This window comes from Saccoglossus kowalevskii, chromosome 13, assembly GCF_978046115.1.
Source record: "Saccoglossus kowalevskii chromosome 13, keSacKowa6.1, whole genome shotgun sequence".
NCBI lineage: Eukaryota > Metazoa > Hemichordata > Enteropneusta > Harrimaniidae > Saccoglossus > Saccoglossus kowalevskii.
The window spans coordinates 7,576,717-7,603,603 of NC_140653.1; the positions used below are offsets into that span (position 1 = coordinate 7,576,717).

General features: G+C 37.3%; 1 protein-coding gene across 2 annotated transcripts in view; it reads left to right on the forward strand.

Moving 5' to 3' along the window:
- Positions 1-22,166, forward strand: part of LOC100370516 (E3 ubiquitin-protein ligase arih1-like) — a 28,017-nt gene extending 5,851 nt beyond the window's left edge. Inside the window, exons 4-12 of one of the 2 annotated variants that reach the window (XM_006818883.3) lie at positions 612-704; positions 2,715-2,770; positions 3,664-3,837; positions 4,069-4,111; positions 5,819-5,968; positions 6,073-6,189; positions 16,797-17,057; positions 19,435-19,547; positions 20,442-22,166. In XM_006818883.3, the coding sequence (XP_006818946.1) occupies positions 612-704; positions 2,715-2,770; positions 3,664-3,837; positions 4,069-4,111; positions 5,819-5,968; positions 6,073-6,189; positions 16,797-17,057; positions 19,435-19,547; positions 20,442-20,526 (1,092 nt within the window). In that variant the 3' untranslated portion in view covers positions 20,527-22,166. The remainder of the gene's footprint in view (positions 1-611; positions 705-2,714; positions 2,771-3,663; positions 3,838-4,068; positions 4,112-5,818; positions 5,969-6,072; positions 6,190-16,796; positions 17,058-19,434; positions 19,548-20,441) is intronic. The other variant, XM_002736697.4, reaches the window with a different exon arrangement.
- The last annotated feature ends 4,721 nt before the right edge of the window (positions 22,167-26,887 follow it).

Below are 26,887 nucleotides of genomic sequence, written 5' to 3' on the forward strand. Positions count from 1 at the left end.
CATTTTAATTGCAAGTACCTTAGGTAACTGTTGGCACTCAGATTTGCTCATTGTATTGCTTAGTGTAGTTTCTGTATGCGCAATTAAAAAAAAAAAGATCTGATTTTAATCAGATTGCATTTCAAGTAGATTCAAATTGGATAGTTTTATAGAATCACACACTGATAATTAAACATGGCAACTGACGAAGATGGTTAAAAAGTTAAGTCATCTTTGTTTTCTGGTGACTGACTGGCTTTAGTCCTCGCAAACACCTTACCTTTTTGCCACCAGACTTCTTTGCCCAATTTTTCTGCATTTATTTTATATTCTTTAACATTTCTGGAAATGAATCCTAATTTTGGAGCCAACAGACAAAATTTGAGTTAATTTTTAATCAAAACATTTCGCTATTTTTGTGCAATGTTCTGAAAGAAAGTGCAAACTATAAACAGGACTATTTGTGAATTTGTGATGAAAAGAGGGAACTGGTGGTGAAATGATTAATGTGAATGTGATGTCCTAATATGATGTTTTGATAAGAATGCTACTAACCAATCAGAATGCTGTGTTGTACTGTCAGTCATGAAAGATTGTAAAACTGATGTATTTACTCACTGTAATTCTTGTAGTGTTTGACTGGTTTGGAGTGTGGTCATAAATTTTGTGTAGAATGCTGGACAGAATATTTAACTACCAAAATCATGGAAGAAGGCATGGGACAAGTAAGGCTTGAATAACTTCTTTTTTTTCCACCTCTTTATTATTTCAGTTTTTTAATGCGTCACATTGACATTGTTTCCAATAATAGCAGCTTTCAGTTTTTCTTGATTTCTTTCGTGAAATATATTTAAAATGCATTTTGTTTCCGAAAATTCTGTTCGAGAGTACTTATTAGTCCCCGTTCGGACGCAGTCCGAAAACGGGGACTTATGTTTTGCCCTGTGTGCGTCCGTGCGTCCGTGCGTCCGTGCTTCCGTGCGTCCGTGCGTCCGTGATCACCTGTATCTCGAACATGCATGGACCGATTGAGTTCAAACTTCACTCATACATCACACATTATATGGGACATATGCACATGCATTTTTTTCATGATCCGATTAACGATAGCCGAATAGCGGCCATTTTAAGGCCGAAAATGCATCAAAATCGCACATTTTCACCATTCCGGACCCGGATCTCAGTTATGCATGGACGGATTTTGTTCAAATTTGGTACATACATTAAACATAATAGGACCTTGATGCACGTCATTTTTTTTTTTGGATCGAGTTCGAAATGGCCGACTGGCGGCCATTTTGTTTTAAAGAATTCAGTTCTGGATCCGTATCTGAGACATGCTTGGATTGATCGAGTTCAAACTTCACACACACAAGGTACATCATGTCACAAATATGTATGTGCATTTGTTTCATGATCTCATTAACGATAGCCAAATGGCGGCCGCTTTAAGGCCGAAAATGCATTGAAATCGCACATTTTCACCATTCCGGACCCGGATCTCAGTTATGCATGGACGGATTTCATTCAAATTTGGTACATACATTAAACATAATAGGACCTTGATGCACGTCATTTTTTTTTTCGGATCAAGTTCGAAATAGCCGACTGGCGGCCATTTTGTTTTAAAGAATTCAGTTCTGGATCCGTATCCGAGACATGTCTGGATTGATCAAGTTCAAACTTCACACACACAAGGTACATCATGTCACAAATATGTATGTGTATTTGTTTCATGATCTCATTAACGATAGCCAAATGGCGGCCGCTTTAAGGCCGAAACTGCATTGAAATCGCACATTTTCACCATTCCGGACCCGGATCTCAGTTATGCATGGACGGATTTCATTCAAACTTGGTACATACATTAAACATAATAGGACCTTGATGCACGTCATTTTTTTTTCGGATCAAGTTCGAAATAGCCGACTGGCGGCCATTTTGTTTTAAAGAATTCAGTTCTGGATCCGTATCCGAGACATGCTTGGATTGATCGAGTTCAAACTTCACACACACAAGGTACATCATGTCACAAATATGTATGTGCATTTGTATCATGATCTCATTAACGATAGCCAAATGGCGGCCGCTTTAAGGCCGAAAATGCATTGAAATCGCACATTTTCACCATTCCGGACCCGTATCTCAGTTATGCATGGATGGATTTTGTTCAAATTTGGTACATACATTAAACATAATAGGACCTTGATGCACGTCTTTTTTTTTTTCGGATCAAGTTCGAAATGGCCGACTGGCGGCCATTTTGTTAAAGAATTCAGTTCTGGATCCGTATCCAAGACATGTCTGGATTGATCAAGTTCAAACTTCACACACACATGGTACATCATGTCACAAATAGATATGTGCCTTTGTTTCATGATCTGCTTAACAATAGCGAAATGATGGCCATTTTAAGGCCGAAAATGCATCAAAATCACGTATTTTCACAATTCCAGAACCGGATCTCAGTCATGCATGGATGGATTTTGTTCAGATTTAGCACAATGTGTTGTACATATGCAGGTGCATTTTGGTCATGATCTGCTTTGAATGTATATGTCACTCAAATATGAACGGAACGGGGACGTGTCATTGACAATGACTTGTTGTATCTTGTTTCATGCTTTAAATTAAAAAAAGTGTGTTAAACATTTGCATTTTGATAGTTACCAAAAGTAGATTGTACAGCACTCTAAATCAAATCAAATCAAATCAAAACAACTTTTATTTTATAGACTATATCCTGTGCTGCCCATGCCTGTGATATTTTAGTAGACGATGCTACTGTTATGTAAGTATAAAATAATGGCTAACTGTGCTATTGTATTCTTATTACATTTATAGTTAGGGACTGACTAGGGAAATCTGAATACTGTAAAACCATACAAGAGTAATACAAGATTTTCCATGCTTTCACAGCTACATGCAGTCATTGGCATATGAAAATAAGAAAATAATTTGATAAAATAAATAATTGCCAACATAAAATTTGTAAAAAAATCATTCCCTTGAATAGCAAAGCCAAATTTTGATGATAAAATAAATCTAGATAATTTTAGACAGCTGCAACATCAAAGTTATGCCAGGATCTTGATCAAACTAAAAAAAAATACGAAACTCAGCAAGATGGCTCACAACTTTGCAAAACATTTGGCTTTTGCTTAGTTGTAGACTTGGCAGCACTATTTGACAAATGGCGTGCTGTGTATATTTCACTAATATAGGGTGATTATAGTATACATATTCAATTACTATTCTTTAGTTCTTGTTTTATCTATATTGTTTGGAAATCCAAGAAATGTTAAAATGAAAATGAAAATAACCTGTTCGAATATTCTAATAAACACTTTTCATATTGAAAAACTGCACTTAACCCAAATCTAGTATGATAATGGAATGATCTTATCTGTACACATGTCAGTGATACAGAGCCGTCAAGTCATGATTGAATACAAACTGTTTTGTAAAGTTGCAAGCAATCTTGCTGACTGACTGTCCAAATAATTCTTGGTTGTTATAAACAGTACCCTATATTTTCTTGTTCATCACAACATGAAATGCTTTGTGTAAGGTCTTGAGAGAACCCATAGAAAATGACATGTTTACCTGACTGACACTACTGTCAGCTACTGACACAGTTTACCTAGCAGTTACCTAACTCGTTTTTTCTTGTTTCTTTGTTAGGAAATTAGTCAAAGATGGTAAAGTAAAACTAAAATATCAACATATTATCACCAATAGCTTTGTGGAATGTAACCGTTTAATGAAATGGTGCCCTGCGCCAGACTGTCCAAATGCTGTTAAAGTTATTTATGTTGATGCAAAACCTGTGACATGTGCATGTGGACACATATTCTGGTAAGTATTGTTTATTTAATTCAACAATCTTAGGGGGATATTTAGGAGGAAATTTATTGTTACATTGTTACAAGATTTTTTCAGTCATACACAATTGTGTATGTCATCTACAATTTATGTGGCTATGTTACTATTATTTGTTGATATCAGCAATAGAACCTTTGTTTATTCCTATTTAGATCATGATCACAACTATTTTTGATGTACACTAATTCTGATTTTTTCTTTTAGTTTCAATTGTCAGGAGAATTGGCATGATCCAGTTCGGTGTAAGGTGTGTACTATGAAACAATTTATTTTCCCCAACATTTAAGTTCACTATTTTAATACTCTAAACCTATTCGCTGTGTTTTAGTTGCACAAATTTGACCGAGAAACAATGAGTTTTGTTGTTATTTTACATGTAGATTTAATTTAGTGGATCTTTACCTTGCCTGTACCATCAAAGATGGAAGGGAAAGGGTATATTAAGGGAAAAATTTTGTCCGGCGTTGTCGTCGTCGTTAATAATTGTTATTGTGTGCATAATAACTTTACTAATTCTATTCCAAACTTTATCAAACTTGGTCACCTTATTCATCAGTATAAAGTCTTCCCTGAGTTTGAACAACAGATGTCCTGTATGAAAATATGCAAAAATTGAGAAAATCTGATAAAATATTTTGACTGTTTCTACTTGACTGATCACTGGTGATACACATCAAAGGTAACTGAGCTCAGTGGAAATATGCATTGTTGTATGTGTTCAATGAAGCAAATGATTTATCTTGTAATAATATCCTTGGTAATGTATCTCAGAATCCCATACTGGGTTTCAAAACCAACTCGTGGAGAGATTGCACAGTCTGATACACATTTGCAAAGCTACCAATAAAATCTTTACAGAAAACAAGATGTCAGAAAATCAATATAAGCACTCCTATGAACTGGGTGCCTAACTTTGATCAAGATCTGAAGCTAATAGAAAATCTGTTTAGTTCAAAGTTATCAAATCAAAAACAATACATAAAAAATACATTAAAAGCAAAACATTTCATCCACATTTTAAAAAGAAAATTATTCTAAAATATATGTATTCTGTATTTGACAAACAGTTCATTCGACAAATGAAAACTCACAGGAATATGTTTCAGCTATTAGAACAGAATGATAGAGTTTTTATAATACTAGTTTAAAAACGCACTTCAAAGATTGCAGTGTTTGAAGATGTAGATTCTCAGGAGGCAACAGTACTGTTGACTTCTCCCTCCACTGGACACCAACTAACTATTTAAGTTGATTTGCATACAAAGCAGAGCTTGCAACATGATAGCAATTCATAAAGGGTGTTTTTTTACTTTTCATATAATACAGTAGTCACACAATGAGGCAGTTCATATTTGTCTCAGTAAATCATTAATTTTTGACAGACACCTGTACAAAATACTTGGACTAAAGCCAGCTAAAATTGTCTGTTATCTTGCATGTTTTATGAATCTATTCACATCTAAATGCAGCACTTTTTTTTTTTGCAATGAGACATTTGTTTTTATACTAAAATATGTGAATTACTTTGAATAAAGCTGGAAATTATGTCCCTTAAAATAGTTAAACAAATAAGGCACCAATGTTTTTGTAAGATATTTACATCTTTTAAGGACATTCGGTAGACTGATTCCCCACTGTTGGTTCAACCCCAAAACTTTTTTGTATTCAAAATTAATTATGACAATGCATATTTATATTTAAACAAACTATGATAAAGGGAATTATATTATATGACAAAGGGCAAGGTCACCAGAGTTCAACTATGTTATTTATCAGCTAAATTAAAACCCAGTGAATAATTAATGCATTTACAGTATACAGATCAATGTGTCAAAAGAAGAGAAATGATAGTGGTTGTGAATAGATTATCAGATTGATACGCTACATTTGCACCCTAAATGTATACCTTTCAGTGCAATATTATATTCAATTGTATTCTGTATTTGTATTGTAGTGGTTGAGGAAATGGATAAAGAAATGTGATGATGACAGTGAGACTTCCAATTGGATTGCTGCTAATACTAAAGAATGCCCTAAGTGCCATGTAACTATAGAGAAAGACGGTGGATGTAACCATATGGTTTGCAGAAATCAAAACTGTAAAGTAAGTTGCTTCTCAAAGATGCCAGTTGTGATATTCATACATATCTGTTTATATGTATGTTATTTTACATCCCTGTACCATCTGTCTGTTCTTGTTTATTGCAGGCTGATTTCTGTTGGGTTTGTTTAGGCCCTTGGGAGCCACATGGTTCATCCTGGTATAATTGTAATCGTTACAATGAGGATGAAGCGAAGAAAGCGAGGGATTCCCAAGAGGTAAGCGTAAGTACCAGCGAAATGCTTTTATTATCTCTCTCAACATGCACAATAAAATACATACAACAAAGGAATAAGGAATGAAATTGCAGGGCTTGAACTTCACAGAGGCATTATAGGCAATTGCCTTGATGTCCATAAAGTTTGCTTTGATGCTCTTCAAAAACTACTGATTTTTCCTATACAATTCCTAAATGCTAAGGCAATTTTATAAAATTTTGCTTTGAAAATGAGTGCCATCTCAACTCCGAAGTTCAATCCCTGTTATTGGTTTATCTGGCATTTTATATTACTTCAAAACTTTTGTTGCGACAAATGATCGGTTACAGTACAGCTCAAAATTATTGCTTATTGGGTACGATGGCACTGCATTACACCTTATTCACATTTTATTTGCGCATGTAGCTTTGCTCATTAATTTTGCACATTGTTTTCATGCAACTGAAAACAACAAGGTAGCTGGACATTTGCAAACAAAACATTTCAAAACAAGACTGCTAAAGTGTGGCTTGGTTTTTGTATTGGAGTAACAAATTATGTTACATTATTCAACATATGTTACAAATTGAATGAGTTACATGTTTCAAATCATGGTGTTGTATGAATTGTACTTGCAAATCACATCATTTAAATAAATAGCAACTGTTCATTGTTGGTGTGTTGTCTGGTTTGGACAAATTTATTAATGCCACTATTTTGTGCACTAATTCTGGTGTGAGTTCAGTAAAATCTCTTTCGCTGTTTCATCCAGCATGGACCAACGAAATATCGTTCACTTCAGATTTGAAATGGCTTTGTGTGTGTGTTTTTAGATTCGCCAACGTTGTTGGTGAAAACAATATTATCATAATCTTTGAAATAATCAACCACTGTACCCAATACTTCAAGGCAGTGATTGCATAGTCTGGCATCTCCCTCTGGAAATTTGCTGGCATTCAAAACTTTGTATAAACAGACGAGTATATCAGCAGTGTTGTCCACAAATAAAATTTAAAGAGGGGTGCTAATTTACATAAAATTGGCATATCTAATTTGCATATGATTAGCATACTAATCAAACATTTCAAAGAAAATTCTTAGCACTTTTATATATTTACATCAACCTTCAAATACTGTGTACAAATACAATATTAATGTTCTTGAATTATTTTGATGAATAAATTAAACCACTTGATGTAAAATAATATCAACTTTGACAGATCATGGAGGGGTAAACAGATTTTTAGCTCCATGGACAGATGAATAATATCCATTTTACTCTCTGTAATAGAACAAGTTGTGAAATTCTAGCCTTTCATTCATTTCTTTTAAATTTCTTTCAAGTATTTCTCATTTTCATCAATTTTATAAATTCACTGACATATTGTAATAGTTGAAAAAACTCAAGTAATAAGAAGAAAAATATTTTCACATAACAAAATTATCATTTAAAAGAAAAAAGAAAAAATCGAATCCGATGACTGTAAATAAATTGATCATTATGTTGATTGCATTGTGGGTACTGAGGACGAAGGTCAAATCAGATACCGTATCATCCATGTTTCGGTGTTTACCGTATGTTTTGTTTTGCTGATTCTTTTTATGATTCTTTTTACTTTTCACCAATAAAAGGCAAGTAACAAGCAATTGGACCAATAAATTGTTGTTGGTTCTTCTGTTCTTAAGTATTTAAGCTAATTCAGGAATGATGAGGGAGCTTGTTTTGACTCCCCCCCCCCCCATTGCGTGATTAACACAATACTTGTGACAATCACTTCACGCATCTAGTCATTGTTTTTTGTTTATTTATTCAGCCAGTTTTTCCCCAGACATCCAATCCATTGTCCTAGTTGTCACCTATGCCACTATATGTCTCTTAGTTCTTTGTTTTATCGCCTGTCAATTTCATAATAAAAGGTCTCTCAATAATGTCGTTGGGACATCTTCCGGGACTCGTGAAACAGCTGTTTACCAAAAACAAAGGATGATGCTGAAGATAAATAGAGGGGCGCTACAAATTGAAGAGGGGCGCTGCGCCCCTCTTAAACCCCTCGTGGAGAACACTGTATTCTTGTGGAAACAGGTTTGCCATGCTATTGATAAAGTACTCAATAAACTCCTGTCTAGAGTTGACATACCTTACACTACTGTACACAGTATCCAAACACTTTATTACAAATAAAAAATGTTGATTTTAAATTGTATTATGTAAACTGAAATAATTTCACAAAAATTGATCATTGCACAATAATGAGTTGTTTGAAGATTTGTACAGTAAAGTTCATGTTCAGCAGCAGTTTGAGTCTCATTTCCTACTAAAAAAATCACTCGGCTTGCTTTGCTTAGCTATTCTGAATTTGTATGTTTCTTTTAATATCTATTGTGTCTGGTAACTGTTCTAATAAATCGGAGTGTCTTTGGACTATAGCAAATTCTTTCAAGGAGAAGGGAGAGGGACAGTTAGCAGTGCTTTATTGATCCCTACAACGTATACGAAAAAAACACTCATCTATTGTAGTGATGGATCTCCTTCCAGTTACGTGACAACTTGAAAGTTTCCTCCCCAATCACAATTCCCTTAACATTTTGTTAATTTTTTTTCAAAAATCTTCTCGACCTACCTCACTTATGAAATGGTTGATCCCTAATCAAAACATTACTTTGCGAAATCGAAATCTGTGCGACTTCCATGTTATTGTACTGATGCAACAATAGAAACATGTGAAATATGCCTGGCGACTTTGGCCAGTGAACTGTAGTCAATTTAACATCATTGTTAAAAGCATCTATTGTTAAATGTACCGAGGCAGTAGCAACCGAGAAAACAAAATAGTTGAATTAATTTAGTTGGACAACGAGACGATACTGCACACAGATTCCCTCACAGTGATCGATAGGCAGTAACGGAAGCGACTCTACTTTTTGGCCCGAGTTATCATAACCCCGGAAGAACAAGAACACGCATGCGCAAGGCTAGTTAGCATAATTTATTTGGATGGATAAACAACAGACATGGTCGTTGCGTTGGTTTTTTTCATTTTCGCTATCAGTTCCAGTTACATGCGTATTTATCGATATTTATAGGAGTTCAAAGTGAATAAATATCAATACTAAATAACAAGTGAGTTGTTATGTTTTTTTGTTGGTAATCAATTCGATCGGGAATTTTCCTTCGGCATTCCGATTCACCCCAGCCACATGCATAGGGACTATGACTGTGTCCCGGCGACTCACAAAACTTTTGCGGGTCGTCATCGTTGTGGTTGGTTTCATTCATTCATTGAACAAAATTGTACTAGTAAGTTATTCTCATGGTATACATATTTCAACAAAACATTAATGACAGCATGTTTTTTTATCAAGACACTTTCAAATTCTTAATTATGTTTTTGGCGTTCCATAGCCATCGGTACGGTGTGCTTGCCGTGGTAAACTAAATTATAAATAAGAATAAAACATAATTGTCGAAGCCATCGGTTGAATGAAAGGTGTGAAAACGTGCTAACTTTGTCCTTTGTGAGCTTATTAGTTGTCTGAGATGGAAGGCAGTAGTCTGCAAGATATCCGGGAACTATGTCCGTTATATGCAGTTCAACTGATCACTGCGGCCGCTGAAGCGTACTTTAACATGTAAAATTCGTAGGGACTGTTCGGTTGTGACCACTATAGGCAGGTGGCCACTGTATCCAGGTGGCCGTTAACACAGGTTTGACTGTAGAATACTTCTAGTAGGCTGAAAGAAAGTGTGAAGCTAATAGTGTAGAAAGCTAATAAACATGAGAACGCACTAAACTAGAATTATCATGAAAAATACTAGTCAAGTTTAGCCAACCAACACTGATTGAAGGAAGTGATGAAATTTAGAAGTAATTCACTATCAATGAATCTATCATCACTTTTAAAATAGCTTTGAAATAAAAGTAGTCCCGAGATTGCCAGAGAAATGACTACATCTATGGCTTTCCTTCATCGTTGATTGTGGAAAACTAGACACACCGAAGAAAGTTTAATGGTAAATCAAACCTCTGTCACAAGAGACACATTTTCATAATCAGCTATTTATTTCCTTACTGATTCAGTCAGGAGTACAGTTTAAATGTTTAGAAAGCACAATTAACCTCCATTTTGAGCAGGAAAATAAACAAGACTCAACTGAGATTGATAGTTTTTAAAAGTGGCCATGTTGTTGACATGTGGTATGCACATTACCACCACATGCACAAAGCTATTAAGGGAGCAGTAAAACAATATTATACAAGTTGTGTGAATATACACCAAGCCCCATGACTGTTCAACTTAGGGTGGTCAAAGCAGTTTATCTGAGACTATTATCTGAGTCTTGTTTCACTCATTTATGAAGTCAGTTTCAAGCTTCATTGCAACTTGTCTACCGCCGATTGATGGTTGGCGATGCAAAATGACAACCACAGTCACTAAAAATGCACACAGCAGCAGAGTTGTGAGAATTGAATATAAAATAATACGTTAGAGCAAATCTAGGTAAAAGGGTCAGGTTGTGTACAGATTTCCAAGAAGTTCAGAAAGGAATAGTTTAACCATTTTATATCACTGTACCATTTTTTAACAGGACTTGTTGGAGGTTGTCACTTTTTATACGACAAGCTTAATTCTAATACATGTAGTTGTGTTTTTAAGTTGAACAACACTGTATGAATAAGAAAGTAGAGACAACATCATGGCAATTAACAGCGAAATGCGCCTATGCATAGGCATGTTAGATAGGTGCTAACACACGTTAGCTTTGCGATAATATAGTGTCAGCAATGGTTAGTGCGCAAGGCTAGCATTTTGGTTACAAGTTGTGAGCTGTGCTGTACCTGTAGCCTGGTTATTTACCAGAAATTAATTTTTTTGCAAAGTCAGTTAGCACCAGCTCGACTGAACTGACTTCTGACTTTCATGGACCTATAAAAACCATATGATCTGACTCAAGTACAAGGTATATCAAGATAATTATCAGGGATTTTAAAAACAGGCCATCTAATTTAGGGTATTAAGTAACCAGTTCGTTTAATGGTTTTGTTTCTGATAGCTTGTATGGCCTTGATGGGTCAGACACAATACCAGGATTTGCCAGTGTAGAGTTTTATGTAAAGTATCACTACTTTATCTTGTTGTTAACCATATCTTTTTTAGGCCACACCAATTGAAAACACATTATCTGTCTATAAAATTCCCTTCAATATACTTTTTTTTTTAATAAATGTTTTTGTGCCAGGCGACAGTTCCAGACATTGAATGTCACTGTTGTCTCTCCTGACTTTTTTTTTGTAAGTGCAAGTGCTAGTGCTGACACATAGTGCATTTTGCCACAGAAGTCATTTCCTGTTTGGGACTACATGACAGGGCTGTGTGGCCATCTCCCTATCAAATGGCAATTTTAATGCGCTATCCTGGCGTCAACCAGGCCCGGTCGAACACAAGCACCTGCGAACCTTAACCAAGGTTCCCTCAAAGTCGCATTCGTTAGTGAATGAATCTCGGCAAGTGGAATTGGCCTTCCCATTGAGTCTGTGGCACACTCACCCAGGGTAGGGGTCAACCCTTTGATGTTCAGCCTAAGGTTGGATTTAAACTCGGGTCTACCGATCATGAGTCTGATGCGACAACCACTATGCTACCAGTGATACTTTATATTACTTGAAAGTAAAGAATTCATTGGATTCATCTCCAGCATATATTGTATACAAGTTTGTGAGACCATTTTCAAACAGTCACTTGTTAAATAATCCAAATTCTGCGTTTGTCTTTGTGCAACAAATAATCTTCCATATTAGTCAAGGTATAATCACTGACACACATAAACTACAACCATTGCAGTATTGACTTCAAGGCATACTGACCTACACACATAAACTACAACCATTGCAGTATTGACTTCAAGGTATATACTGACCTACACACATAAACTCCAACCATTGTAGTATTGACTTCAAGGTATATACTGACCTACACACATAAACTACAACCATTGCAGTATTGACTTCAAGGTATACTGACCTACACACATAAACTCCAACCATTGTAGTATTGACTTCAAGGCATACTGACCTACACACATAAACTACAACCATTGCAGTATTGACTTCAAGGTATACTGACCTACACACATAAACTACAACCATTGCAGTATTGACTTCAAGGTATACTGACCTACACACATAAACTACAACCATTGCAGTATTGACTTCAAGGTATACTGACCTACACACATAAACTACAACCATTGCAGTATTGACTTCAAGGTATATACTGACCTACACACATAAACTCCAACCATTGTAGTATTGACTTCAAGGTATATACTGACCTACACACATAAACTACAACCATTGCAGTATTGACTTCAAGGTATACTGACCTACACACATAAACTACAACCATTGCAGTATTGACTTCAAGGTATATACTGACCTACACACATAAACTACAACCATTGCAGTATTGACTTCAAGGTATATACTGACCTACACACATAAACTCCAACCATTGTAGTATTGACTTCAAGGTATATACTGACCTACACACATAAACTACAACCATTGCAGTATTGACTTCAAGGTATACTGACCTACACACATAAACTACAACCATTGCAGTATTGACTTCAAGGTATATACTGACCTACACACATAAACTACAACCATTGCAGTATTGACTTCAAGGTATACTGACCTACACACATAAACTACAACCATTGCAGTATTGACTTCAAGGTATATACTGACCTACACACATAAACTACAACCATTGCAGTATTGACTTCAAGGTATACTGACCTACACACATAAACTACAACCATTGCAGTATTGACTTCAAGGTATACTGACCTACACACATAAACTACAACCATTGCAGTATTGACTTCAAGGTATACTGACCTACACACATAAACTACAACCATTGCAGTATTGACTTCAAGGTATACTGACCTACACACATAAACTACAACCATTGCAGTATTGACTTCAAGGTATATACTGACCTACACACATAAACTACAACCATTGCAGTATTGACTTCAAGGTATACTGACCTACACACATAAACTACAACCATTGCAGTATTGACTTCAAGGTATATACTGACCTACACACATAAACTACAACCATTGCAGTATTGACTTCAAGGTATACTGACCTACACACATAAACTACAACCATTGCAGTATTGACTTCAAGGTATATACTGACCTACACACATAAACTACAACCATTGCAGTATTGACTTCAAGGTATACTGACCTACACACATAAACTACAACCATTGCAGTATTGACTTCAAGGTATATACTGACCTACACACATAAACTACAACCATTGCAGTATTGACTTCAAGGTATACTGACCTACACACATAAACTACAACCATTGCAGTATTGACTTCAAGGTATACTGACCTACACACATAAACTACAACCATTGCAGTATTGACTTCAAGGTATACTGACCTACACACATAAACTACAACCATTGCAGTATTGACTTCAAGGTATACTGACCTACACACATAAACTACAACCATTGCAGTATTGACTTCAAGGTATATACTGACCTACACACATAAACTACAACCATTGCAGTATTGACTTCAAGGTATACTGACCTACACACATAAACTACAACCATTGCAGTATTGACTTCAAGGTATATACTGACCTACACACATAAACTACAACCATTGCAGTATTGACTTCAAGGTATACTGACCTACACACATAAACTACAACCATTGCAGTATTGACTTCAAGGTATACTGACCTACACACATAAACTACAACCATTGCAGTATTGACTTCAAGGTATACTGACCTACACACATAAACTACAACCATTGCAGTATTGACTTCAAGGTATACTGACCTACACACATAAACTACAACCATTGCAGTATTGACTTCAAGGTATACTGACCTACACACATAAACTACAACCATTGCAGTATTGACTTCAAGGTATACTGACCTACACACATAAACTACAACCATTGCAGTATTGACTTCAAGGTATACTGACCTACACACATAAACTACAACCATTGCAGTATTGACTTCAAGGTATACTGACCTACACACATAAACTACAACCATTGCAGTATTGACTTCAAGGTATACTGACCTACACACATAAACTACAACCATTGCAGTATTGACTTCAAGGTATACTGACCTACACACATAAACTACAACCATTGCAGTATTGACTTCAAGGTATACTGACCTACACACATAAACTACAACCATTGCAGTATTGACTTCAAGGTATACTGACCTACACACATAAACTACAACCATTGCAGTATTGACTTCAAGGTATATACTGACCTACACACATAAACTCCAACCATTGTAGTATTGACTTCAAGGTATATACTGACCTACACACATAAACTACAACCATTGCAGTATTGACTTCAAGGTATATACTGACCTACACACATAAACTACAACCATTGCAGTATTGACTTCAAGGTATATACTGACCTACACACATAAACTCCAACCATTGTAGTATTGACTTCAAGGTATATACTGACCTACACACATAAACTACAACCATTGCAGTATTGACTTCAAGGTATATGCTGACCTACACACATAAACTACAACCATTGCAGTATTGACTTCAAGGTATACTGACCTACACACATAAACTACAACCATTGCAGTATTGACTTCAAGGTATACTGACCTACACACATAAACTACAACCATTGCAGTATTGACTTCAAGGTATACTGACCTACACACATAAACTACAACCATTGCAGTATTGACTTCAAGGTATACTGACCTACACACATAAACTACAACCATTGCAGTATTGACTTCAAGGTATACTGACCTACACACATAAACTACAACCATTGCAGTATTGACTTCAAGGTATACTGACCTACACACATAAACTACAACCATTGCAGTATTGACTTCAAGGTATACTGACCTACACACATAAACTACAACCATTGCAGTATTGACTTCAAGGTATATACTGACCTACACACATAAACTCCAACCATTGTAGTATTGACTTCAAGGTATATACTGACCTACACACATAAACTACAACCATTGCAGTATTGACTTCAAGGTATATACTGACCTACACACATAAACTACAACCATTGCAGTATTGACTTCAAGGTATATACTGACCTACACACATAAACTCCAACCATTGTAGTATTGACTTCAAGGTATATACTGACCTACACACATAAACTACAACCATTGCAGTATTGACTTCAAGGTATATACTGACCTACACACATAAACTACAACCATTGCAGTATTGACTTCAAGGTATACTGACCTACACACATAAACTACAACCATTGCAGTATTGACTTCAAGGTATACTGACCTACACACATAAACTACAACCATTGCAGTATTGACTTCAAGGTATACTGACCTACACACATAAACTACAACCATTGCAGTATTGACTTCAAGGTATACTGACCTACACACATAAACTACAACCATTGCAGTATTGACTTCAAGGTATATACTGACCTACACACATAAACTACAACCATTGCAGTATTGACTTCAAGGTATATACTGATCTACACACATAAACTCCAACCATTGTAGTATTGACTTCAAGGTATATACTGACCTACACACATAAACTACAACCATTGCAGTATTGACTTCAAGGTATACTGACCTACACACATAAACTACAACCATTGCAGTATTGACTTCAATGTATACTGACCTACACACATAAACTACAACCATTGCAGTATTGACTTCAAGGTATACTGACCTGCACACATAAACTACAACCATTGCAGTATTGACTTCAAGGTATATACTGACCTACACACATAAACTACAACCATTGCAGTATTGACTTCAAGGTATATACTGACCTACACACATAAACTACAACCATTGCAGTATTGACTTCAAGGTATACTGACCTACACACATAAACTACAACCATTGCAGTATTGACTTCAAGGTATATACTGACCTACACACATAAACTACAACCATTGCAGTATTGACTTCAAGGTATACTGACCTACACACATAAACTCCAACCATTGTAGTATTGACTTCAAGGTATATACTGACCTACACACATAAACTACAACCATTGCAGTATTGACTTCAAGGTATATACTGACCTACACACATAAACTACAACCATTGCAGTATTGACTTCAAGGTATACTGACCTACACACATAAACTACAACCATTGCAGTATTGACTTCAAGGTATATACTGACCTACACACATAAACTCCAACCATTGTAGTATTGACTTCAAGGTATACTGACCTACACACATAAACTCCAACCATTGCAGTATTGACTTCAAGGTATATACTGACCTACACACATAAACTCCAACCATTGTAGTATTGACTTCAAGGTATACTGACCTACACACATAAACTACAACCATTGCAGTATTGACTTCAAGGTATATACTGACCTACACACATAAACTCCAACCATTGCAGTATTGACTTCAAGGTATACTGACCTACACACATTAACTACTACAACTGCTGTATTAATTTTTCTCTCTAATCTGTATGGAAATACTAGAGGGCACTATTTTAGTCTTGGTGATTTGTGTCATTTCAGAGGTCGCGGGCAGCTCTCCAGCGTTACTTATTCTACTGTAATCGTTACATGAACCATATGCAAAGTCTAAGGTTTGAACATAAGCTGTATGCACAAATTAGAGCTAAAATGGACGAGATGCAGCACCATAACATGTCTTGGATTGAAGTACAATTTTTAAAGAAAGCTGTAGATGTTTTATGCCTGTGTCGCCAAACCCTTATGTATACCTACGTATTTGCTTATTATTTAAGAAAGAACAATCAATCCATAATATTTGAGGTAAGTGATGTCACTAATTTATTTGGTCCTGTCTAAAAATGCCATTATTAGTTTGTTTCAGATTGTTTGCATGCAGTTTTGTTAACACATCACCTATTATAAGCCTCAACAGATAGTGAAAACGAATGAGCAATGTGTTACATATACAATATGTCAACATTCCATTTATTGTTATATAGGCATGGCTAATTTCATTAATAATTGATATAAATCATACATGTTGGACTACTGATGCTTTATTTTGTTTTCATGATTAAATTGAGAATGGTTAATTAGTCCCTGTTCGGACACAGTCCGAAAGCGGGGACTTGTGTTTTGACCTCCGTGCGTCCGTGTTTCTATGTGTCTGTACGTGCGTGCGTCCAGACCTGTATCTTAGAAATGCCTGGACAAATCACAATCAAACTTCACACATACATCATGCAATTTGTTTTACGATCTGATTCAAGATGGCCGAATGGTGGCCATTTTTGTGCTAAAAAATCACCAAATATCAAGCATTTCTGGCATTTATGGATGGATTTCGTTCAAACTTGTAACATACATTAAACATAACAGGTTCCTGATGCACGTCATTTTATTCGGATTCAAAATGGCTGACTGGTGGCCATTTTGTTTTAATGAATGGGCTTCTAGAGCCATATCTCTGACATGCTTTGACTGATTATGTTCAAATTTTATATATTCATTATACATGTATTCAAAATGGCTGATTTTGTTTTAATTAATGCTGTTCCAGAGCAATATCTCTCAATACTCGTTTGACGATCAGATACAAATGTCAATCATTTTAATGTTGAACAATCATCATAATCATATTCCTGACATGTTTATGTTCCAGCTATATATTACTATAAACAAAACTATATATTATAAATTTGATAACTAATGGGGACTGTGCCATGCATGGCTTGTTTTAGCTTGCCTGTGATGTTAATGAAAGGATATGCAGTGAAAAATATCTAGTTGTTAACTCTGTTTCTTGTGGTTACAATAACTTATAACAATTCTTATCCAATCATCTATAAACTTGATAATCATATTATTCAGTATGAAATGCTGCCCAAGTTCAATTACGATATGATTCACTTGTTTATTTTTAAAGATATTCTAAAAAATTCTAAAAAACTTAAAATTGTCTTGTGGTTACAATAAGTAAAACAATTTTTATCACATCATTTTATGTAAATATTTTCAATCAGTATCAACCAATTTTGGTGGACAAGCATGTCTGATTTTCAAGATTTTGGTGAAAATTTGTCTACAATAAAATATTTGTTAAGACATAGAAATAAATGCAGAAATGGAGACATTTGCACTGATGCTCATGAGAACAAGATTTCAGTAATATACTCTCCTACTAATATCTGTTGCTTAGATAATGTAGTATCTGGATTCAAGATGGCCAAACATCATTTTCATGCTTAGAAAAGCTTTATGAATGTCACAGGCAGAATAAAGAAATGAATCACACATATAAACTGGTTCCATTCATGTATATCACTTGAATGTAAACAATTATTTGTCACTCATGTTAAGAGTAAACTTGACTGGGACTTGTCATTGACAATGACTTGTTTATAATTTATATTCTTTCAGTCAGATAATCACCAGTATAATGAACAGAGTCTAGATAGTTATCCATCCTGGCTTTTCATTCGTTATTTAATATCTAGATTCTCAATGGGCAAGGTTGTAATAGTAATATTTTTTATTTTTTTTAGTGTCTTTAATCATTTCTCAGACATCCCTTCAACAGTTTTGTTGAAAACAGGAACTTATGGATTGACTTATATGCATGTGTCTGTGTGTCTATATGGTCGAGCTTCCGTCCGGACCTTTATCTTAGACATGATTATGTTCAAATTTGATATACAGATGTATTGGTTTACGATCAGATTCAAAATGACCAAGTAGAGGTCATTTTTGTTTTAGAATATCATACAAATCAAGCATTTCTGGCATTTCGAAACCAGATCTTGGTTGTTTATGGATGGATTTTGTTCAAACTTGGCACATACATTAGTCATTATTGGTTCTTGTTGCACATCATTTTTAGTTCTCATTCGAACACAGTCCGAAAACTGGATATATGGATTGACCTCTGTTTGTGTGTCCGGACCTGTATCTTGACATGCCTGGACTGATTACATTCAAACTTCATACATACATCATACATAATATTATACATACATATACATATCAATTTGTTTAACATTCTAATTCAAGATGGCCGAATGGCAGTCATTTTTGTGCTGGAAAATCATCAAAGTCAAGCATTTCCAGATGGATTTTGTTGAAACTTGGTGCATACATTCAACATTATGGGACCTTGATGCACATCATTTTATTTACCATATTATTGATGCCTTTATAGGATAACCAGAAAGACCTTGAACATGCTACAGAAAAGTTGTCAGAGTATTTAGAAAGAGATATTACTCAAGATTCTTTAGTAGACATTAAACAAAAGGTGCAAGATAAATATAGGTGAGTTCTCGTTCACTACAAGTATGTTGGCATATCATGCAAATCGTGACTGTTATCTTTTACGCTGTATTGTCACTAATACTACAATGAAAGTCTATGATGTAATAAAAGCAATTGTTTCTTGCAAATAGCTTTACCAAGCATTTCTGTTGATTATGTTTTCAGAATCTGAGGGGGTCATCACCAATTCATCCTCTGGTTTTTTCCTTTTGATGCTCTGAAAAAAGACTATTTCTGAAGTCAAATTTTTAATGTTAATGTTGAAAGCATTTCTCATTATTGATTCAAACGTTCTTAATCAGTGACAGTTCTTAATCAGTGACAGTTCTTAATCTTATCATAGGATAACACAATCAACATTTCCCCATTCCACCAAACCATAAAAATTCCATCCACTCTAAAAATTCGACCACCTATTTATTTAGCAGGTTTTCATAATTTATTGGCATTTAGGATTCCAGTCGGTCACAAAATTATGCTTTTTTTTGTTCTCCAAAATTTCACTCACTTCAGATTTTCCTCCTGGCACAATGGTTTGACTCAAATTTAGGCTTCAATTTAATTTTTAAAAAAATATTTACCTGTCAGTACCTGGTATTGCAGTATGATTTTGAAGAGGAGATTTGCACTTTTTAAAATAAAACTCGTATTCATAATCTTTTTTGGGTAATTGCAGAACTGTTGCTTTTCTGACAACAAATGAGGCAACATGTATATCGCGTCTAATGTTTTTTGTTGTCACTAATTATTTGAATGCATGTGGCACACTTTCCTGCTAAAAAAAATGTGAGGTGCAGGTTTCAATCTAACATGTTCAATCATGAGAAGCATTACCTACATGCAGGATCTATGACTATAATGAAAATAACTTATTTCTGTACTTAATCTATGTAGGTACTGTGAAAGTAGAAGAAAGGTGTTACTGGAACATGTGCACGAGGGGTATGACAAGGAACTATGGGAGTATACAGAATTGTAACTGAATTACACTGTACAGTCTTGTATAGAATTTACACATCCACTGTAAAGTTGTCATAGTAAGGGGAAGGGTTCTCTAGGAGAGGACATACTTAAAAATAAAGCTTGGTGAAAACTATTATCTGTGCTTTTACTTGCATTGTGCACTTTATAAAAATATTTAATTATGTTCTTATTGCCTTTATAAGAATTATTGTAATTTATATGGTAATGTAGGAAAATCCGCAAATGTATTATAGGAGAAAATTTGTTGTTTTTTGCTGAAAACTACTGTTATATTTTATTTAAAGTCAAACAGTTTTATACATACATACATACATACATACATGCATGTTGCTCTGCTTGGGAATTAAAACTTTGTTCCTGATAAGACAAATGTGATTGGCTGAGTGAATATACATGGTTAGATGTGACTGGAATAAACTTAGTGACAATCCACTAACATTACCAGCTTCAGCTACCATATTTCTTCTATTAGTTGCACTTATTTAAGTGTCTGTGGTCAAACTGAGGTCATGTTTTAATGACCAAGCGTATGGTAATGTAATTTTTTGACCAGTCTTATGGGAGATGTGCCCTTAATAGAGCAAATATGGTATGGTATGGTAGGGGAAGGGGTGTGTTACAACTGTTCTGATTAATGCTTTTAGCCCCAGCCTTTTTGTGTCCAAGCTCGAGTTCTGCTGCTTGTGCAAATATATAAATTTTATAAAAGCCCCCCCCCCCCTTCCACACTCAGATAATTGAAACAAGTGTCAATTAAAAATATTTGAAGTGTCTTCTGCCAACAAGTAATGAAACAGTAGCCTGTATAATATTTCTCTATATGTCAACTGCACATAGTACTTACTTCATGGCACTTTTTTTTTTTAAGAAGAAAGATAGAATTATTGTAAAACAATGTAATCCTTGCTGTGTGAAACAATGTTTGTATTTGTCAGAATTTTAAGCATGTGCTTATAAGTCTGACATGCAATGCTGATTAACCAGGTCACTGTGGTGCTACCTTTAATGTTTGTTGACTTTGGTGGTGTAATTGAATGACATTGGATTGCCTTGATATAGTTTACAATTCTCTTTAGAAACTCGTCTATAACCCATAATTAAAATATCTATTTTTAGAATATTCATCTTTATTTCCTTAAAATAGCAGCATATGCTGCCAAGTGCAAATATTTTGATGGGACGGGACGCATTAAAGGTTCTTGATGTGTACTCCTAATACACCACTTGTCACAGGGAAAGATACACCTGTATGAGCAGATTTTAGTGTGTTGTACAAAGTGTTTTCAAATTAGACTACTGCTTCTGTTCTATGCATTTTCTTGATTTATTCTGTCAAATCTATTCAAGTGTGGTTGGTACTTGAAAAGTCTACTAAGAACTTGAATTCCAGGGCAGTTCATCTAAACTACTCGTGATGATAGTGGGCAGAACTTGTTGGCACATTGAAAAGTTGTCCAAATATTTTATAGAGTAACTTGTGTTTTCATTAAAACAATTTGATTCCTTTTTTTAAAAATTACAGTATTGTTTTTAGATGTTTGGTAGCTATACCTCATCCATGCGTACTTGGTTCATTGACTTTTTCCACCTGCAGCCATTTTTTTCAGTAATAAACCCCAATCATTGAAAAAAAAATGCTTTGTGAGTTATTTTGTATACACTTTTAAAGCAAATTGCCATGAAACTGCTCCTGTGTGGCATTGATACACCCAATTCCAAGAGATGTATAGTACAATGGATCTCAAGGTTTGGTATAAAGTTTATCATTGATTAGTCCCAGTCACTGAGGGTCATCGGTACGGGACCAGCCGTTTCTGTGTATGAGCAGTGGTTTTGAAAATCATGCCATGACCCTTGTAGTACAAATTATGAAAACATTCTAATTTCTAAAACTTTTACTATGATATCAATCTGGAGATTATTTTTAAAATGTTGCTATTCTGGTTAATTATGCATGCAGCTTGCATCATTTCTCTGCCAACCAGAATACCAGCTACCTCTTGACCTCTTGCCCATGCTCAGCAATAAGGTGTCAACACCCATCATTTACTTTCAGAAAAATCCATAAAACAAATTAAATGCTTGAATAAGGATGCTGTAGAGATTTCAGAAGTGAAATTCACGCTAATTATTTTCATAGAAGAATGTCTTTAAATCATGTCAAACTTGTATACTTTATAAAAGCTCATAGCTGGCACTATGTAAAAAATGATACATTATAACCTTCATGTGGTCACATGACTACTAAGTAAATAAATCCATCATTCAAATAGATAATGTGAAAAAATTAAAAGGATAACACAATTTTTTTTTCTTGAAAAAGATAGAATAAAACAAAAAAAAACAGTCTCAACAATTTTTTTTTTTTACTTTTAAATGTCTATTTGTTAATTTTTACCAGAATATTTTGTTTGTTTTTATATTCGGATAGTGAAATGTGTAAATTTACCGGTAACAAAAATCGCTGATGCTGTATTGTTCATGTTTACCTTATTCACAAAGTCTGATTAGTGCCTACTAAATAGTACTCTTTTGATTGATCATTTTGATAAAACAAAGATGTACACTAAAAGAAGATTAATAGAGAAATAGTGGAATTCACTACGTTCAATTACCCACCATAGACTCCGGTGGGTGAAATGACTATTTTGAACTGTAGGCATTAATCAGCGGTTTCGCTAAATGACTGAGAGATAAAATCTATGTTAGGGGACGCCCCATGACCCCAATATTTTTTTCCCTTGCGTCTCGAACCATGTGACTCTGTAATTCACCCTTTTTTCCGTACCGACGGGGATGAAGTCAAGCGGCTCTGCCTGGAAGGCCTGCCTTTTTCTGTCTGGGTTTCTGGCTTGGGTTGCTGCTGCTGGCGCTGCAGCCGACACTGGCTGGTAGGATAAGTTTTTCTTAATATTTTTACCCACGTGTCGTTTTTCCCCTTTGTCTGTATAATTTTTTACGACAAAGAAAAACCCAGCGACACAATTAAACCACGTTGGTTTTCTTTGTGTTGCCTTTTCCAACTGTATTTCGTTTCCCTCATGCATGTCGTGTTCATTTTTATTTTGTACATTATGTATTTAGAAATGGATAGATCTAATGACAGCACCAGAGACTCGCCGCCGGTTTTGTCTCCTCATTGGTTATAATCAGAATTTACCAGCATGGAACTGAAATGCTATTTTTGCCGTGTCTACGTGCCCCACCTATAAGGCGTGTGTTTTCACTGGGGTTCTGAGGCCTGGGATGTTTTCCAGAGCTATGCAAAATCGCTGAGACTGACCGCTTCACTCGTATTTCACAGCAAGGTCGCGCGTCCAGTAAAAATCGGTTAAAGTGAGTTGTGTGTTGGCATGAGTGGAAAGTGAGACGTCGAGTAGGAGGTCTGACGGTGGAGGTACTGATATTTTTCGGTCTCTCCCCGCTGATTGGAGGGCATCTTCACAGTCTGTTTATTCAGGCACTGGTTTACCCGATTTTACCGGCAACGACGAGGCTATGCCCCTGGAGGTCTTTCTTCCTATGGGGCCCCTTGCGGGTCCCTTTGTGGATCCGTCCTCACACAGCACCAGGTTTGCCTCTGAGATGAGGGCTTTGGTCGAAGGACTGTTGGGGCAAATTGTGTCCCTGGCAGGCCGGGTAGATCAGATGCAGTCAGAGCGAGCTGTCTCCACTGTGGCCCCTAGACCGGCAAACAAGAATAAACACAGAAAGCATCGTTCGCATTCAAAACATGTCTCTTCCGAGGAACCCCCCGTTCCCAGTCGGGACTCTCCCAATGATTTGAGTGAGGCCGAGGCTCATGCTAGTTGCACCGAGTCTCCTCCGGGACCTCGGGCATTGAATGCCAACAGGGATGCTGGCAGCCAAGCCTCCGATTTTGGGGCAAGGCTCTCGTGTCAGGGCACATGTTGTGCCTCCCCCTACTCTCAGCCGGCCAGGGAACGTCACGCAGTACCGGAGTCAGGAATTTACCATTGAGTCTGGGCTCCACTGTGGGTTTGACTTCCTTCTTGCTGACCCACGAGCGTCCCCAAAGGGAATCGACCCTGTCATGAGACGCACAGTCGAGCACGCTCTTGCTCACATATTTAAGTTGAAAGGAGACAGCTTGTCCGCTTCGGATGCAGCTGGTACCTCGGGCGGTCCCTCAGAGTCTTCCAGCCGTAACGACTCAGTGAACCACACTGTTAAAGTGATGTATCATCGACCCTAGTGATCGATGTATATACCCTCACCCACGATCCTAAGACAACTACTTACTGTTGCTTCAACGCTTCTAGGATCACAGGCACCGGGATCTAAAGCAACCCCGGCCGAGTGCTGAGTGGGGCGCAAGGTGCAGACGGTGTTGGTCAGCCGCGGAGGAGGTAACGCCTAAGGCCCCCAGGTGGGGTAAATCTTAGGTAAACGCTTTCCGCTGGACCAAGCGCTACCCGGTCGGGTGGTTTCGAAATCAGACCCCAAAGTGTGGGATAAGACCAAACGTTTTCAACCGGATCCCAAGGCTCCTCCCCCATACCCCAGTACCACGACTTTCTGTTTGGCAAACCAGGCAAAGAGGGACAGACCCATTCCATGGGCGTTCTCGCTAGCTAAGCCTGAGACGACCCATCACGCCCTGAGGACAGAGTTGCTGGAGCGCATTATTGTGCAAACCCAGAACTCTGAGACCTCTGAGGCAGAGCGCACCAGCCTCCTAGACCAGGCGACACATTTACTGGTGGCCACCGTATAGCTACATGCGACATCCTCCAGTGTCACCTGGCTCTCCTGGCCGGGGCTACCACTGTGCAACGAGACGCAGTTTTAGATGCATATGTTTTCACCGGTGAACTGAGTCAGGGGTACGTCACCGCCTCAGTTACGCAGACTGGACATTTGCCACCCTCTTTGATGGGGGGGGGGGTGCAGTCCTGGAGCTTCGGAGTGCAACAAACCAGATGGTTCAGGTCGAATCCGCTAGCCAGTTGGCCACTGCCAAGGGTAAATGGAGGGTGCCCCAAGCACAGGAAACACAACGCCCTAAGGCAACGTCCGCTAGCCAGAGTCAGCCAGGAGGCAAGCGCTCATACATTTCTGAGGGAGGGAAGAGTAGCGGCACAACCCCAGGGAAGAAGGTACCAGGTGGTGGCTCCTCATCCTCCTCGGGCGGTCGTCCACCCAACAGAGAGTAGAGCATGTTTGACGCTTACATCTGCGTCCAGGGGACAGGCATGTGTTTGGCGAGTGGCCAGGTCACAACTTAGTGACTGCTCCAGGCCTTTGGGAAACTCACCTCATGGGAGAATAGAGCACCCACCTCGCAACGGCTGGAAAAAGGTGCCATACACAAGGTAGATCAGCCGGCATTAAGTCCAGGCTTCTACTCAAATGTGTTTGTAGTACCAAATCTATAGGTGGTGGGTATCCAGTTCTGGACTTAGGCAGACTGAATTAGTATGTGCTCCTCGATTGGTTCCACATGGAGACGCCATGCAGCGTTCTTCTCTCCATCCACCGTTTTGACTGGCTAGCCTCACTAGACTTAAGCGGAGCCTACCTGCACATACTGATGCACCCAGCAAGTTGCCATCTCCTTCGAGTCACCCAGCTGGGCCAAGTATTCGAATCTCGGGTGCCCCCCCCCCCCTTCGGGTTATGCACAGCTCCTACATTTCACCAGAATGGATGGAACAGGTGATGCTGCTGCTTCACCAAACGTCAGTACACATCAATCCATACCTAGGAAACTGGTTATTACATAACCCAAACAAGGGGTTATTAGCCGAGCAAGTAAGGCTAACACAGGATTTACTTCACCAGTTGGGCTCTTTAGTAAATCAGACAAAGTCCCATCCCTATCCAACGCAACAGTTGGTGTTCCTGGGCATGGAGTTCGACACAGAGGTATGCTTGGTATATCTATTTCAAGCGTGTTGCTTGGCACTAAGCAGCCTAGCCAAATGCCTAGTCAGCGTTCTCACAGTGTCCCACCGAGAACTAATGTGGATCATCGGAATGATGACCTCGGTTCGAAGGATAGTTCCCCAGGCCGCATTACGTAGCCGCCAGGTACAACGCTTGTTGCTACATCACCAATCAACCTTAAACAGGGGGTCCCCTTGGACCCACTCACTGCAACTAGGACTCTAGTAACAGATGCCTCCCTCCAAGGTTGGGGAGCGCATCTATTGGACGAATAAGCCCAAGGTATATGGCCCCCGGAATTAGTTTTGGGATCGCCATATCAACCGGCTCAAACTGATAGCAGTGCACTTAGCACAGGCAGCACAGCGGTGGTCTCCTTCAACAAGCGGAGGGTGGGGGGGGGGCGTTCTCCATCGTTGTCAGTCCTAGCAGAGCAAATTTACTTT